The 17831-nt window shown below is 40.4% G+C and overlaps 2 protein-coding genes across 2 annotated transcripts; one reads left to right on the forward strand and one right to left on the reverse strand.

The window, feature by feature from the left end:
• Nucleotides 1-163: 163 nt before the first annotated feature.
• LOC139478247 (uncharacterized) lies at nucleotides 164-5650 on the reverse strand. The gene is made up of 3 exons (XM_071260667.1): nucleotides 5567-5650; nucleotides 4150-4225; nucleotides 164-3539 (listed from the first exon to the last, which is right to left on the reverse strand). Exons 1-3 carry the CDS (start codon nucleotides 5574-5576, stop codon nucleotides 1553-1555), a joined length of 2073 nt encoding a protein of 690 aa, XP_071116768.1. The 5' UTR covers nucleotides 5577-5650; the 3' UTR covers nucleotides 164-1552.
• A 1975-nt stretch (nucleotides 5651-7625) lies between these two features.
• Nucleotides 7626-15933, forward strand: LOC139479407 (uncharacterized). Its single transcript, XM_071262261.1, has 4 exons — nucleotides 7626-7869; nucleotides 12038-12076; nucleotides 14307-14394; nucleotides 14640-15933. Exons 1-4 carry the CDS (start codon nucleotides 7626-7628, stop codon nucleotides 15931-15933), a joined length of 1665 nt encoding a protein of 554 aa, XP_071118362.1.
• Nucleotides 15934-17831: the final 1898 nt, after the last annotated feature.

The following is a 17831-nucleotide window of genomic DNA, read 5'->3' on the forward strand; positions in this document are numbered from 1 at the left end:
TAAAACTATACTCACGCACTGTGGCCTAAAAGGCTCCTGTCGAGATATTGATGGAATATTGCTAAAAGCGGCGTAAAACTATACTCACTGAGTCACTATGCTATCAAAGAATAAACACACGGTAAATACGAGAAGTAGTTTTATTTTCTGTCAGCATCCCCCCACTCCTTAATACTTTATATCATTGTTACCTTCCATCAAATAGCAATCATGTTCTTGCATAAAAAGCAAAATATACATGAATATATGACACACAATGCATAACATACTTATGCACTCACTTCCTGCATTATACTATGTCCTCGAGGGTACTGGCGGGGCGCCTTGATTCATTGTGTCGAATACGTCCCTTTATCGTGCATAGATGCTCACACCATTTCAGAGTCTCAGATGCATCACCATTATAAATGGTTTGGTAGTACTAAAAATAAGTTTGGTTTATTTTTCCAAAGTGGTAAACAAATACAACCTGCCTCGCTGTTACACATTACACAAGCAATGTAATATAGCTGACAAAATGTTCAAAGTGGCGTTTAACTCACTCACTCACTACTATCAGCGCATATTTGTAAAAATGATGCAAAAAACCAAAACAAACTAATTGATATAATTCAGTTATTTGAACGATATAAGCTAGTTAATACATATCTAATCGGTGGACTTTGCAGTTATATATATCATATTTGATATATATAATACAAACTACGCGATTTTTGAAGTTTCTTAAATATCATACATAAAGTGAATTTAACAATACTAACTCTGGTCAATATGGTAAATCCTAACTGTGAATAATAGTAAAAATTGGAAATTCCTGTTTCTATTCATTGATTAAAAAATAGCTTTGTCTTTAAAACATATTTACATATTTTGGTATAAAAAAATAAAGAAAAAAAACAAACTTGAAATATGTACACGTTTGTCGGGATAGGCTTATATGATTCCGAAAGGAACATAGGACTAAACAGGAATGAATAACAATTCAGTGATGTAGAAGAACGCTAAACATGATCTCCACAACCTTTAAAAATACAAGGGTGTTATTTTTCATTAAAAATATATACACTCTAGAACAATAACCACTTTACTTTCAGTATCAACACAAACCACGTTTCACAAGTTTACATATGGACTCCAGTTTTGAGTTGATGAAATATATGCCTGTCATGAAGTACGGATTTGTTAATTAATGGTATTTAAAAACAACGACAACATATTTTCTATGCTGCTATTAACATTATTCCTTCCGGAAATATCATATTGAGTCACTTAAAAACAGATTAAATATATAACGTCAACACGAGAGAATAACCACTCTTGATTCCACTGTGGCCTAAAGGGCACATCCCGAGAAATGATTGTTTTTGATCAGAAACCGCCACCCGGCTGAGTTTTCTAATATCAGCAGTTTGTATAATTAAAAACTGCAACGATTTTATGCATGTATGTCATCATGATAATAAGATTGTTATGTTGTTTCCTTAATAAAATTGGAAAGTTCGGTCCAAATGTAGTCAAGTGTCAGTATGTATACATCCTTTGTTTGTTGAATCTAAATGTCATCTTCGGAAGATGGAGGATCTGGTTTCCTTGGCATTGGTTGCTCGGCTTCTGAAGACGGAGGATCTGGTTTCCTTGGCATTGGTTGCCCGGGTAACCTCATTGCAAGCTTCTCCTGGAGCTGCTTCGTAACTTGTGAAAATGCCATCACATTGATTGCAGTAGGACCAGGCTTGGGTTTTGCAGTGGTTTGCGAAGTAAGTTTCGAATCCTTTCTTGGAGGTGGTGGTGGTGGACCGCCTTTGCCCGCTAGTTTCAGTGATGAGGAAGTTGGCCGTTGACCAGTGTTTTGATACTCTCCTTCAAAGCTTTGCAGATCATCGCTAGATGTGGAGCCTCGACTGTCTGAAAATGAACTATCTCTGTCACAGAACTTCTGATCAGCTGGCTTTGATTTGATAGGTTGTGGTGGTATCGAGGGTGCTGCATGGTATGTTTGTGACTTATCTGGCAATGGCAGTGGTGGTAGTGGGCGTTTCTGTATTGGTATCGTATCATTTGTAGACAATTCACTTTGAAGCCCAGAACTGCGTGGGGAAGGAAGGGATGGGTAGTCTGTCACATCAGGTGGGTTTGACGGTTTATCCTTTTCTTTGAAGTTTCCAGGACTCTTGGATAATTTTGGTATCGGTGGAAAGGACAAGTCTTCATTTTTAACACCCTTCTCCGGCAATCCAAGTAGTTTGTCCTTATTTTCAAAGGTATCTGATAATCTCGGTATTGGTGGAAAAGATATGTCATCAATCTTAGGCGCTCCATGACGTGAACGGCGAGTATCCGAGAGATTCCGTGAAAGTTTACTGGTCTTCGATTTTGATTGCAGTCGTGGAAGCGAAGCTGTTCCAGCTGGATTCATGTGTCCACGAGTATCAGAGGACTGCTTATTCAGGGACTCAGCGTTAATGCTTGTTAATTCATCATATCCTGAGGACTGGGATGTTCTAGAAGCACGTCCGAAATTAGTACCATGTATCTTGGTAGTATCTTTGGATATTGGGTGCATCTCGAGCAAGTTTCTTGAAAGAGGCAAAGTTTTCGTTTTAGAAGACAAGCGTGGCATAGCAAATTGTCCTGCTGATCGTGACTGATCATCAAATGGGTCAATATTATTCTTGGAGGAAAAGTTATCACTGATCATGTCAATGATATTTTGTGACATTTCCTGGATATTTGGCACAGCACCTTCCAATATAGGATGAGCAATATCTTCTTCGGGTATGAACATCCCCTCTGTTTCCTCCAAGGAGACACCCGAGCCTGAAGATGCATAGATGGACCCAAGGTCCACATCTGCAACAGGTTGCATGTTGAGCCAGGAGGTTCTGAGGAGTGTAGACATTGAAGATTGACGAGTTTTCCCATCGGATGTTTCTCGAAGGAGAACATCGTCGTCCCCCTCTTCTGGATTAGGTCGTTTGAGCACAATATCCATGTTCTCGTCTTCATCGGGTACGAATACGTCTGCTTTGTTAGTATTGGATAGGTACGCCATTTTGCTAGTTTCAAATGTAGAAGCGGTGCTGTCTCCTCTTGAATCGTCTACAGGAACGTAATCATTTGTCAGATTTGAACTAACACTTCCTCGAGCCAGGGCTCCTTTGAAGCTCGATTTAAAACGATTATCACTTTTACGCCATCCACGACCAATCTTCTTCAGGAGGATTCCGCTCAATGTTGAACATTTCTTAGGGGGCTGAGGCCTACCAGTTACTGAAGTGTCTGCTACTGTTTTAATAGGTTCCTCACAACTTGTTGCACCGCAAGTAACATCTGACACGGGCCGGACTGCACCTAAATCTTCATACGAATGGTCGTCACTGTCACCGTCACTGTCACTGTCACTTGATGATGAGTCTGAGTTCCGGCTTCTCTTCTTCTTTCTTAAAGGAATAGGATCCCCCTGGTTCTGGTAGATAGCAGCAATGTCCAATATGCTGAAGGATAGGTCAGACAGACTTTTGCCTCGTTCGCACTGTCTCCTTTGAAAACATTGAAACATAATTCATCTTAAAAAAAAGATACCAATTATGAAAATTACCTTTAACTACATATGTCACTAGGTAATAGTTAATTTATTTTTCAAATTATACCGATATGCACCGATATACATATACACATATGGTGATTAGATTAGGATAGGTCCCAGTAACCTATCCTTGTTCAAGACGACTAAAATGATTGAGTGGTGATCTCTATGGTTGTGTTTAATTATACACCGACATTGGACATTTCACAACAAACAATCGAATTTTGATAGAATCCCTTCATGAAAGAAAAACAAAATAATTATATGTGTGTAATAATCGAGTCTCGACTGAAAAATCCAGAGATTGACATCATGAGCATTGATCTGCGCTTCTGGGATACCATGACATGCATCAACCAAGGAATCAATCCTTAGTTAGTTAGTCGCCTCTTGCGACAGACATGCTCGCCTCTTACGACAAGCATGGCTTGCTGGAGACCAATGGTATCCCGGATTCTCCAATAACAACATATTTCCAATATTTTTCTGGAACATTATTTCTTTCCAAAAGTTCAAGCCCGTGCAGAAAATCTTTTATCTTATGAAATGCTTTTTGTACTTACTTGGCGAACAATAGGACAGCCAATATGAAGAAGAGAAGCAGGATATATGCGCCAATAAAACCCAGCGATGTATATACTGGAAAAAAGAATATACAGAAACATACGTGTGACATTTCACAGTGTCATCTACTGAGTTTAGATACAGTCTGAATCGTACAATCGACTCTGCTTTCAGGGTCATGGAAAGGGTTTTGTTGCTTTATTTAATTTGCACTGCCACTAATAACACTATTTAATTCGAAATTACTTAAATATCCGAATGGTCAAAATATCCTTATGATTAATCGCAGTTTCGAAACAAGAGATATTTGTAACTTCCCTCTGTTGCTTAAGATAAAATACAAATATGAAACAAACAAAGATGATTCTTATGATGAGTTTATGATTTTTCTTTTCACACAGAATAAATATAATACAAAAACCTTGGAACAATATCCCGTCAACTTGTAATTTTAACTGTGAAATTGATCACCCCCAAAGATATATGAGTTTCTGGATTGCCGCAGAAACACCAAAGTCGTACTTATTGATGTTGATGGTGGATTCTCAGATTGTCTGGAGGCGATATCTGGATTAATACGGTTCCTAACTTTAATTCAGATTTGTTCTTAACCAGCAGACCATACTCTAAACAATGACAATTTTTATCTTTTCTAGCATTAATGTGGAACCTTATTCATCCAGGCAATCTAATTTCCCTCTAATGTGTTTTGATTATCGGGGAATGTCCCGAAAACGAAACATTTGATTTATTTAAAATGTTCAACGTCCGGATGTAGCAGATGTTGGCGAAGCACATTCCACGCCGCTTTGAACAGTATTCCAGTTATATCTCGACGCGTCAGCTTCATGTGGGAGAAAAGACAAAAGTGATGCAGGTCTTGGACGTTTACCACTTTGGTGAAACCCACGCGCACTCGTATGATGCTGATAAACCTGGAAACATAATCGTGGCGAACCCCCATCATAGGTTTCTAGCGTGCCCGAACTATGCATCTCTGCACAGCGAAATGCGCGCTTAGACGACTGGGCCACCTGTGCCCCGCCGAAGTAAGAAGTTTGCACTGTATATTATTGAACACTCGTGAACATCACACTGAATGGTAATTGTAATTTGAAAATATTATTAAGTAATACTTTCCCAAACCATCCAAAGCCCGCCACATTGTCACTTGGTGATGAACAGCTATGCTACACAGAACACTGAATAATGCGAACCGAACTTGATGAAACAACATATACGACAATGCGAAATCCAAATCATGTTTAGTTTCCTTAACACAGTGTGCTACATGCCACTTTATAGATGAACATGCACAAGCACTAGATTGACTGACCATGATTAACATTTGGATAATTATCACCCAAAACTATTTCTAGACTCTAAGTTTTGCTGGTACTTTAAATACATACATACCCCAGGTCATATCTTTAAAGGATTAGGTATCCAAACACGTCCGCCGGTCATCTTCACTAAGGTTAGTGTATGCGGCATCAAGGTTGTGATTTCTTATTCAGTTCAGTTTTAATCATATGCAGCGTTAATTTATTTCCTTCTTGAAATGAGTGTTACCGTTCACATTCCGCCTTACAGGGAAATAGAGCATTTATGTAACCGCGAGATATAGTGCGTTCTGGGTTAGAATAGGTCTTCAGCAATCGTTGCTCATCGTAAGAGGCGACTGAGGAGATCGGGTGGTCAGGCTTTCTGACTTAATCGATGCTCATGATATCAATCACTGGATTGTCAGTCGCTATATGGCTGATATAATGCCGATGCGACGTTAAATTTAACCCACTTTCTGGATTGTCTGGTCCAGACTCGATTGTTTACAGACCACCGTCATATAGCTGGAAAATTGCCGAGTGCAGCAACAAACATACCAGCGGATGTATAGATGAAATGAAAGTTCACGTTTTCTTTAATATGTCACTTTTAAATATAACTTAGCAAAAGTCTTCAGAAGTTAGGTACCGATTTTGTATGATTTTGAAAAAGGTTTAAGATACAATGTACGCCAATAGGTACATGTAGGTAGTGCGACAAAAGCTAATTACTTTCATTGAGATAATCAATAGGTTTGATCCTGGAGGACAAAGGGTAGTTTTTTTCAAGGTTTGACACGGACATGTTTAAGAAGTTAAAGTCAACTTTTGGGAGAAAATCATCCATTTGTTGTGTCACACTGAACGGCCAACATGTTTGGTGTTTTCAGTGCATTGGACAATTTCCTTATGTAATGTTCGCCTCCTAACTCGATGCTGTGTCATGGGTCAAGGAACTAATCTAAATCGAAACTGTCGCATTAATACTTTGACATGTGACAGTGTACGTGCGAGAAGGACAGAATTAATGTTCAAACGAAATGATATTGGTGGATAAACGTTATGTTCTTACAATAGTATGTTACGCCTTTATACAATGCTTGACTATTAGACTTCAATGAATGCACACAAAAATATTCCTTAAATAAGACTGCATATGACCAGGTATAGGATTTGTTTGTTTGTTGTATAACGCCGCACTCAGTTATATTCTTGCTATATGACGGCTGTCTGTAAATAATCGAATCTGGACCAGACAACCCAGTGATTGATATCATGAGCATCGATCCACTGAAACTGAAATAATTACAAACTACCAACTTTATAACAGCAACGTGTATTGTAGATATCCCTTACATAATTCGCATGACAATATTCGTAGTCCTGATCGTTGATTGTTTTATGAATATTAAGTAATAATATATGAACTAAAAGAATGAAGTCTATTGGAGGTGAGGGGAAATGGGGTTTAACGTCGCGTCCAAGATTATTGCACTTATACAGCGACGTGCATGCACGTGTATGTGTTTGTGTGGCTGCTTGTACTAGTCCGGACTGATGCCGATTTATAGTGCTAGCTCACTGAGACACCATGCCGCAGTTTAACATGAATATCCCACTCAGACACAGTATACTGACTCCGAGCCGACCAGTCCTTGTTTTAGCCTCATAATGCCGAGCGCCAGACAGGGTAACAACAAGTACCATCTTTTAACGTCGTTTGGTATGACGCGGCCGGGGATCGAACCCCGGATCTTCCGCTCTCCGGGCGGACGCTCTACCACTAGACCACGGAGGCGGTCGAAGTCTATTGGAAATATGTATACTCGATGTATATTCGGTGAATATCAGTATTAAATGAAAATCGCTGAACAGAAACATACAAGTTCATGAAGGAAGATTCAACAAACAATATGACGTACATGTTTTTTACTTACAAACTCTGTTCATGTAAGAAAAGATCAAAGAAACGCAACCAACCAAATATCGCATTGCATTGCATTGCATTTTCTTTTTGCAAGAGATATCGCTTCAAATGTTATTCATAAAGAGCCAGATATCCAATCCCATATTATTAACACTCTTAGCAAACATCGGTTGTGCAGAGTTCAGAAAAGCACCTCTTTTGATCGTTTTGATGAGACTGCACCATGCAATGTCTCAGTGACTATGCTCAACAGGACAACCACGTCACAGACCGTCCCGGTAGTGGTCGCTCGCCTGTGATAACCCCTTGTATAGACTTATGGATTCGAACCACGACCCGGCGACACAGGTCCCAGACATCGGCTACCACAGCCTGTGTCATCCCCGGCAACAGTGGCGTATGTATGACAACAGTCCGACGACGTCCACGCATCCCAATGTCATCCGAGCTGGGCGCCCAGAAAGAAGGCAAATCTTGACGGCAGTAGATCAACGGTGATCTCCAGTGGTGCATTGCATTAGTGGAGGATAGCACATCAAGGAGAAGGGTCGTCTTCACCGATGGGTCACGTTTTCTTTCTCACCAAAACTGGACACGTGTCTACAGGCGTCTAGGTGAACGTGACTTCACGCCTTGTCGTCTTGAAGGCGATCACTTTTTTTAATGTGGTTGCGTTATGACTGCCTCAATATTTTGACCTTCATAATATGTTCATGTGTTTTTTTCAGATGAGTGAGTGAGTGAGTGAGTGAGTATGGTTTTACGCCGCTTTTAGCAATATTCCAGCAATATCACGGCGGGGGACACCAGAAATGGGCTTCACACATTGTACCCATGTCGGGAATCGAAACCCGGGTCTTCGGCGTGACGAGCGAACGCTTTAACCAATAGGCTACCCGACCGCCCATTTTTTCAGATGAACATTTGACTTCCTTTGATGTATTTATGACGAGTGCCACCGGTGCGGCAGGCTAGCTCAAATTTTTGTTAACACCTGGTGTCATCACTGTTTGATAGCGTTTCAAAAACACATGCTTATGATATAATCGGAATCAGACAATGGACTAATTTTAGTAGTAGAAATTTCTTATGATTTATATGGACATGGTTTTTGTGACTTTTATTCCAGCACGATAACGCCAGACCACATGTTGCTAGATTTGTGCAGACGTATCTGACTGAGAACAATGCTAATTAATGTGTTATCTTGGTCTGCAAGACGTCCAAATATGTCACCAACGGAATACAGTTAACTACGTTTTTAACGAACACGCTTATAACGAACTGACTGATAAACCGAACTTTTCTTTGGTCCCGGCCATTTGATGTATATATGCTGTATACGTGTATAGTATTCATAACGAACTACGATTATAACGAACTACAATTAGTGGTCCATTTGAGTTCGGTATTACCGTTGGTTATTGTATGTTTGAGATGAAATAAAACGACGTTTGCGACATCTTGCAGGAACGTTGCGGATATTGTCGTTCCGAGCCCTTTTTTAGCCTCAGTGAGGCGGGGTTGTCAGACTTGCATCGGCGCACGGGTGGACACACTTGTTACTGACTGAACTTGCCTCTGAACCCCCTCTAGTGACATGATTCGTTTGCACATAGCAGGCGTGCTTTCAATGTTGTCTGTTGCTCGTTATCTTACCTTTGCCTGTGAGAACATATCAACATATCTTATATTGTTAAAAGGAGTGAAGGGTGTCTTTTTTGTTTGGTTATTTGTTGTTTAACGCCGCACAAGCAATATTCCAGCTGTTTGACAGCGGTCTGTAAATAATCGAGTCTGGACATCTGGTCATGAGTATCGATCTTTGAAACTGGAATACGATGACATGCATCAACCTTGTCAGCAAGCCTGACCACCCATTCCCGTTAGTCGCCTCTTACGACAAGTATGGGTTGCTGAAGACCAATTCGTAATTAGACATAGTTGCAATCAGAAACGGTTTCATCAGCGCGTCTGGGAGTTTGAAACACTAGCTTTAGACATTATTTTCAATCCTATTATGACAAAATAGGACCATGTTTCCAGTTGTGGAATAAAATAATGTTCAAACCAAGACAAATCCCCACCCTCAGCACAGCAACATTTTTTAGAATTACCAATGACGATCTCTCCAGATCCAAAATCAAGATCTCTCCAAGAAGTTGTGTAATTTTTCTTTAGATTTTTTTTCATATACGTGTATCTGTTTATCTGTTTACAATTATATGCATATGACCCTTCTGCATCCGTAGAGATGCTATCTGATAGTGATTCATGAACACAAGCTCATGATTATAGTCGGATTTTTAGTACAGATGTCTGTGTGCCCTCAATGACATCCACCTCAGTGGAGAGTTGTTGCAAGTGTGGACGGTGGACGTGGTTCGGAGTATTTTTAGCTTCAACAAAGTCAGTGGATGCGCTGCCGTGTCACCGGACTCCCGGTCCATCGATCACAATCGATATGCCCCCGTCACCTGCATGCACGTCAAAACAAGGAACGCATCACTGAGTGACACAACTTAATTGGGCGTACTCGCATAACTGTAATTGCCTCAATATTTCAACGAGGTCAGCAGGGAAAGTCAAGTTGTACCAAGGATGTTACAAATAACGTTCACATTGTCAAAACCTGTTTCCTTGAATCATGAAAACTGAAACCACAGGCAACATCTGCCGTTTCCTTACAAAATATTGAATTGTGTCCGACTCTCATTTTCACGCATCATCTCCTCCACAACATAGTTGTGGTGTAAATACAGGTTGAAATAATTGCTGTGGAAAGTAAGTACCTTGTCATATACAAACTCAATTTTTATTATTATTTTTATGTGACCAATATGCTTATGATATGCAGTATTTCATGCTTACATCATTATTCATTATTGATAAACACATGTATGTGGAATACAACTTAGAATGATAATAAATGCATCTGATTAACCGCAGCCAGGTTACGAAACAAGATATGTTTATATTCAGGTGCCATTCACTCGCCCCGCTCTAACTGAGATGCAAAACGAACATATTTCGTAAAGGTTTTTTCTTTACTTATAAGCAGCAGAACTTCTGTACACGACTTAACAAATTAAAAATGAATATCTTGTTTTTTCTTTCAACAAAATCAGTAAATGCGCTGTCGAGTGACTGGATTTACGTGGCATGGCATAAGTACTATTGTACTACTGCCCGGCGTCAAGCAACTAACACTTACATTGTTAAGCAAATTGCATGAATGGCGGGTGCAACCGGTAGGGCAGGGCTGCCACCTTTTGTCATCATTGATTTTAACTGATCCATCATATCATTTTCCCCACTATTTTGCCTTTCACGCCGAAGTGTGTGTGTGTGTGTGAAACCTATGATTGTGGGTTCGAATCCCGGTTCGCCCCGATTATGTTTCTAGGTTTGTCAGCACCATACCCGTGCTCGTGGGTTTCACCGAAGTGGTAAACGTCTGAGACCTGCATCACTTCGGGCTTTCCTCCCACATTGAGCTGACACGCCGTGATATAACTGGAATACTGTTCACAGCGGCGTTAAACCCAAACTCATTCACTCACTCACTGACGCCGAATGGAATCTGTTTCGTCGGATAATCGAGACTGGTTATTCTCTGGCGTTGACGATATATGTTCCATCGATATTTGGAAATAATATTGTGTGATTCCCGTTTATTACTTTCATCATGTCGTGGTATTATAAGGTCATGTCAGACATGTAGTCATAATGAAACAGAGATTGGTCAAGTCTAATGATAATGGTCAATGCTTATAACAACTGCCTATAAGCATCCTTCCTAAGTATGGTCCATTCTCATAAAACCGCATCCGTGGTCAAGTGGTAGAGCGTCCGCCCGGAAAGCGGAAGGTCTGGGGTTCGACTCGGTACGTGTCATACCAAAAGACGTTAAAAGATGGTACCTTGTCTGGCGCTCTTCATTAAGGGGCTAAAACAAGGACTGGTCGGCTCGGAGTCAGTATACTGTGTCTGATTAGGGTATTCATGTTAAACTGCGGTATGGTATCTCAGTGTGCTAGCACTATAAATCGTCATCAGTCCGGAACAGAGCATGCACCTTACAAGCAGCACACAGGTGCATGCTCGTCGCTATATAAGTGCAATAATCATTGACGCGACGTTAAACCCCATTTCACCTCACCTCACCTCACCGCCATTCTCATAATATTCACGTACTATCAGTCTCTGCATAATCCATTTGAAGAATCCACTTTTATCCTTTATTGTGCAATCTTCCTGCTTGCATACATCCGGGGTATTAACCTAAATAATCTACTTTTATTATCACTAGCTATCTGTAAATCCTCACAATTCGTGTAATCTTGACGCGTTATACCATTTAACTTCATAGAAAATATGATTTTTAAAAAGGATACTGAGTTCAAGGTTCTACTATAATGGAACAGCAGATGATGAGTTATGAATATAACCAATTTGGGTTCCTTAACACCGAGTCTATAATACAGCAAATGATCAAATATGTGTTCATCAGCTACCACGAATCCCCTTCCTGTTATAATAATTTGTGCTGTTCAATAATAATAACACCTCTACTCCCCACTTGCGTGCCAAACACTGTGCTTTTTATCAAGTCATTTTCAAATTTATCAACAGTGTCGCCCTTACCAACAAGTACAGTTAAACCCGAAACAGGTAAGAATGATGTCGCTTTTAACTGACTATTGTTTTACGTCGTTATTTTATAAATTGTCTAAGAAATCGATAAATAGAGGGTTAAACATGTGAGCAAATTTAATGGACATTTATTTCAAATCATACTTTGATATTTACTAACGAAAAAAAATAACTATGCTTCATATCAATTTCAATAAGAATAAGTTTATTCTGAAATAAATAATGCATCTTTTAATACATATTCATGAAGACAGCCGTGATTCACAGCTTACATGTGCATGTTAATGCATGGCGCACAATTCAATCAGCACCTTATCCTCTGGACCCGTGAAGATCCGGGGTAGAATAGGTCTTCAGCAACCCATACTTGCCGCAAAAGGTGACTATGCTTGTCGTAAAAGGCGACTAACGGGATCGGGTGGTCAGGCTCGCTGACTTGGTTGATACATGTCATCGATCCCAATTGCGTGGATCGATGTTCATGCTGTCAATCACTGGATTGTCTGGTCCAGACTCGATTATTTACAGACCGCCGTCATATAGCTGGAATATTGCTGAGTGCGGCGTTAAACAACAAACAAACAAACATGGCGCACAATTTGGATGTTTAGGTGGTTGTTGGGACTCACACACCTTGTTTATTTAATGTGAACAGCAAACAATGATTGTTTACTGTTTACTTATCAGGTGCTCATAAAAACACTTTTGTTTATCCGCAAATAACGCTTACGCAACGCCACGGTTTCCTGGAAGTGAACGTCTACGTGCCGTAGGTATACTGCTCAAAATGAAGTATCCAGACATTTTAATGTTCATCGAAATACAATATCATCTCTTAGGGGACGCCATCTACAGCAAGGCAACACTCATGACTTGCGACGTGCTAGTCGTCCCCGTGTGTGATGGGCGGTCTGGTAGCCTAGTGGTTAAAGCGTCATCCCTCTTGTCATACAGTCTTGTGGAGAGTGTTAAAGTCACTTCATCTGAACTCCATTAAAACTACACGTAACTAGTTTTCCGCTCTTTCTACGAGGGAAGACACACTGTGAGCAGGACAAGCTCGCACACATTGTGTCATTGGGGCGATGGGGTAGCCGAGTGGTTAAAGCGTTCGCACGTCACGCCGAAGACCTGGGTTTCGATTCCCAACAAGGGTAAAAGGTGTGAAACCCATTTCTGGTATCCCTCGCCGTGACATTACTGGAATATTGCTAAAAGCGGCGTAACTCCATACCCACTCACTCGTCTCCGTGTGGCATCACGTCAACAAGACGACCATTGACACTTACCAAACTGTCCCGTTAACAGCTCAGACAATTCCTTGGTTAAGGCCAATTAGTGGAAGAACCGTACGCAATCGGTTGAGGGAGCACAACATCCGACTCCGACGTCCAGCGATACGCCCAATTTTGCTTCCACATCACCGTCAGTCACGCACAGCTTGGTGTAATCAGCATGTGAGGTTCAGAGTGAGAAAGTGAGTTAAAATTTAAAATCACATCCGCAATTTTTTAACCATATATTGACTGGAACATGTTAATGATAATACATTTAGTCGATATAAAACCTGTCGTCAACGGACAGTAAAACAACTAGAGTATCACTGATTTGTATTTAAAACTAGCATTGGACGATAAAATGGATGACTATACATAACAACACAAGATAAAAACGGGCCATAGATCATCAGCAACTAAAGTTAGGCCACCACACGAGGGACCATGGGGACCTCTGCTAGAGGGGTTCAGAAGACAGGACCGGGACACGATACTGTTCTCAGATGAGTCCATGTTTCATCATTCGAGGCAGTAAACTTGCATGGTCGGCTGTTTTCCAGACCTTACCCCCCATGGGACATGTCTGAGATGAAAAGGAACGACGATTACGATATGATCAGTACGGCTTGTAACGCAAGCTCAGTTGGATCAATCTGTGGCTGACTATCTCCGGGCTCTTTTCGAACATCGTGTGCATCTTCAGTGCGCCGCAACTTTCTCGCCTGTGTCAACGCAAATGATGGCCACACCCGATACTGACATTGTTAATAGAGTTGATAAACTACCACTCTTTCAGGGCGTATCGCTATTTCTCCTGTGACGTGGTATGGGTTTTGTCGATGAAGTTAACATTTCATAATTTGCACCATTTTATGTGATATATAAACCACAATTACTTTTTTACTTATGTACTTATATTTTTAGGTGGGTGGTAATATATATGTAATAGGTATATTTATTTTCATTTCCAGATGTTAACCTCATATTTGCGTGGACAATTGCTGGGATTGGAATGGTCCTTGCCTGTCTTTTCCTATTACTATTTTTATACATGAAATGGTAAGTATATCGGGTTTGAATAACTTTCAAAATGGTTCATGAGTTTTATGAAATAAGTTTGGCCTTAGGGGCATCTCTGAATGACATTCGCACACTGAGAATATTACTAAGAAAGAGACAAACGTTTTAAATAGGTTATTTTAATGTAAAAATAGGTGACAAGCCATTTCAGTTTTTGTTTGTTATTTCTCTAGGTTGGTGGTTTTTAATAAACGTCCTATTTATTTATTCATTTCTTATTCCAGTAAAGATTCGTGTCGTGGATGTTCCAGATTGGTATCGGCGTTTCCATCAGATATTGCTTCCATCTACAGACAGAATGATCGGGTGGACTGTGATCACGAGTATGAGCGTATAACTTTACAAGACCAAGTCGAGGAGAACGAGTCTGTGTGCAACAGCGAACAATCACCAACAGATAGGCGTCCTGGTGGGGAAAGAGCAGAAGACTATATAAATCCTCGAGCTTCATCTTCAACAGAACATGTCTTGGATGATGTTAGGATATCTAGGTTATCCCATCTTCTGAGTTCATCGTTCTGGAGTGAAACGAAATCGGAGGGTTATTTGGAATCTAAGAGCATTCAGTCGCGTGGAAGCTATGGACAAAAGAGAACTCAGAGTTGCCGCAAGGTAAAGTCAGATGACGTATGTTCGGATACTCTTACTGCGGGGCACTTTGTACCCGACTCGGGGGAGTTTCGTGCACAGGGATTCCCTGCAGGAATAGCAGAAACCATGTCGCCTGTCACGGACAGCATGGTGGACATTTTTCAAGAAATCTTCAATCCTTCCAACAGCAATCTTAGAGGCCTGCTTCTCAAAACAATTAGGCCCACAACAGAAACAAATGAGAGCCTGTCCCGACGTCTCTCAAAATCGGAGACAGATGTCAACATTGCCAAACTTTCCAAAGCCTTTGGCGATATTTGGTACGATCCTTTTGCAGACCGACAAATTAAACCAAATGCAGATGATGATCATTATGTTGCTGTCGCCGATATCAGAATAACACCTAAACCAAAACAACGGAAATCTTTGTCTAGGAAAGGACACAGCCTTGATGCTAAACAAACGGAGTCGGAACTCGACATCCAGAACAGAAAAATGCCCGACATAAGTGTCTTAAAATGTAACACAATCCCATGCTCCCTAGATAAAAGGGTACCTGTTCCTCTTCCGAGATGCAAACCTATGAGCCCCAGTCAGTATCAACCATGCAGCATCTTAAAGACTTCCTGTAACAAGATAGAAGGGGATGAATCTGTCCAAGACGGGACGACAGAGGAAAACCTACGAGCACCTTCGATGCATCTTGACACTTTGGATCAAATTCAATGTCCAAGAAGCAACAATGCTCAACAAGTCGATCCACCAGGTTATGGGTCGTTAAGGCGGAGCGTTCAAAAGGTAAAGAAGGCTATATGTTTAGATGGACATGCAAATACAGGAAAGGAACATTTGAACGTTAGGATGATCGTGACGGATTTGGCATGCTCTGCTGAAAATGGATTGGATTCCGAATTCTGGAACTCTTGAGTTATATATTTTCACCTCGTTGATATCCATGGGTAGACTAGTTTCCTCCGTTTCCATAACTAACCCTTTTCGCGAGCACCTGTTCACCGCTGTTTTGTATTTAAGCTCAATTGTTTCTGTTTCGGCGTCCAATGAGGAACGGGTGGTCATACTATTTTGTTTTGTTTTTGGTTTGGTTTGGTTTGTTGTTTAACGCCGCACTCAGCAATATTCAAGCTAAATGAGGGCGGTCTGTAAATAATCGAGTCTGGACCAGACAATCCAGTGATTGATATCATGAGCATCGATCCACGCAATTGGGATCGATGACATGTATCAACCAAGTCAGCGAGCCTGATCACTCGATCCCGTTAGTCGCCTTTTACGACAAGCATAGTCACATTTTATGGCAAGCATTGGTTGCTGAAGATCTATTCTACTCCGGAATCATACTATTTTGGACATGGATGATTGTGTTTGACTTTGCCACGTGGATCGTTGGTCTTACGTTTTACCTGCCTTCCGCGATAGGGCTGAAACACTGCTTACCACGTCACTTTTTATAAACTTTCATAAACACGCATGATATAGTCGGAGTCATTCAATAGACTATGCTTTCAGAAGATATGTCTTATCTTTATTGAAATACGAGTAGCTCTGTCGCTTAAATATCACACGTTTTTAAAATATAACAGTGTATATGTGAAACATAGCATTGATGACACTGTTTTGTATGAGAACTAGATGGTCGAGACGGGCATAGACTTGTCATTATAAGATTTACAGTAAGTGTACTCCCCATCAAAAAGAATTTCGCGTGAACTGACTATTTACTTGTGACATGGTTGTGACAGTGACGTCGTGTTCAAACAACCTGGGTTAATTTACTCACACTGTCTGTATGAACATACTTACAAAAACACGAAGGATTAGGATTTAGTTAGTGACCAAACACTACCATGTACACTATCGTCAAAAGTATGTATCGGTATCACCAAGGCACATAGATAATCGAGTCTTGATCTATAAGACAAATAATGATAGACAGCATTAGGGACGACCCAAGCCATCGGGATACGATACCACGATACTCTATTGACCTGCAATTGTTTCCTGTTTCGTTAATTAATCACGACACCACGCTCCAGACAGCAGAAACCAAAATCCCCGTTAATTTCTAGCGGGACTTATTTGTATTTATTTCCCTGTGGAGTTTGACGGACATACTGCGTCTGTAGCCCAAACAAGGAAATAAATTGTTATATTTGACATTCTGGAACATGAACTCTCTTGTACTGACACTTGTAACGCCCTATTGTTTTCACGTAGCATATTGTTAGATATATTCCAAGTAGACTTAACTTGAATCAATTCACTTAAATCATTATTTATTTATTGCATTCTCAACTGTTCTGCACTGGTTAACCATTGTATCAAACAGTGTGACAAATGATCTCTATTTCAAAACAAGACAGGCTACTTGCAAACCAAGTAGGAAACGTAAGAAACATAAACTCATGTATGACATTTTTCTCGTATATACAGTTAGTCTTCTCTTCGTTATCCATCGACTTTACACACATCAGACAACACTTCTGTAGTACTGTTTATACCTTATCTGAACTTTTTCGAAACAGTTTCTAACAACCAGAATTTAGCATTTTGATATAATTCACTTTCTGTGAAGAATATAGATCTTAATTTGAACCGTCAGTTTATTCCCTTTGAATTTGATGCTTGAGATGGCATTTTCACTTGAATTGTTTTTGTTTACATGTATGGTAAGACTGGAGACTGCACAGCTGCATTACTCACTCACATACTCACTCGTAATCCACAGGAGGATGTAGTCCATAATCTAATCGTGGTGAATCCTGTGTGTGTGTATGTGTGTTTGTGTGCGTGTTTGTGTGCTAATT

The sequence above is a fragment of the Haliotis cracherodii genome, unplaced genomic scaffold (genome assembly GCF_022045235.1).
Source record: "Haliotis cracherodii isolate W230 unplaced genomic scaffold, xgHalCrac1.p SCAF_4, whole genome shotgun sequence".
Lineage (NCBI taxonomy): Eukaryota > Metazoa > Mollusca > Gastropoda > Lepetellida > Haliotidae > Haliotis > Haliotis cracherodii.

Coding starts and splice junctions, on each gene's coding strand:
- LOC139478247 (XM_071260667.1), bottom strand. Junction 3,540..4,149: donor GCTGTCCTATTGTTCGCCAA/GTAAGTACAAAA, acceptor ATGTTTTCAAAG/GAGACAGTGCGAACGAGGCA.
- LOC139479407 (XM_071262261.1), top strand. CDS start 7,626: ATGCAATGTCTCAGTGACTATGCTCAACAGGACAACCACGTCACAGAC. Junction 7,870..12,037: donor GCTGGGCGCCCAGAAAGAAG/GCAAATCTTGAC, acceptor ATTTATCAACAG/TGTCGCCCTTACCAACAAGT. Junction 14,395..14,639: donor CTATTTTTATACATGAAATG/GTAAGTATATCG, acceptor TTCTTATTCCAG/TAAAGATTCGTGTCGTGGAT.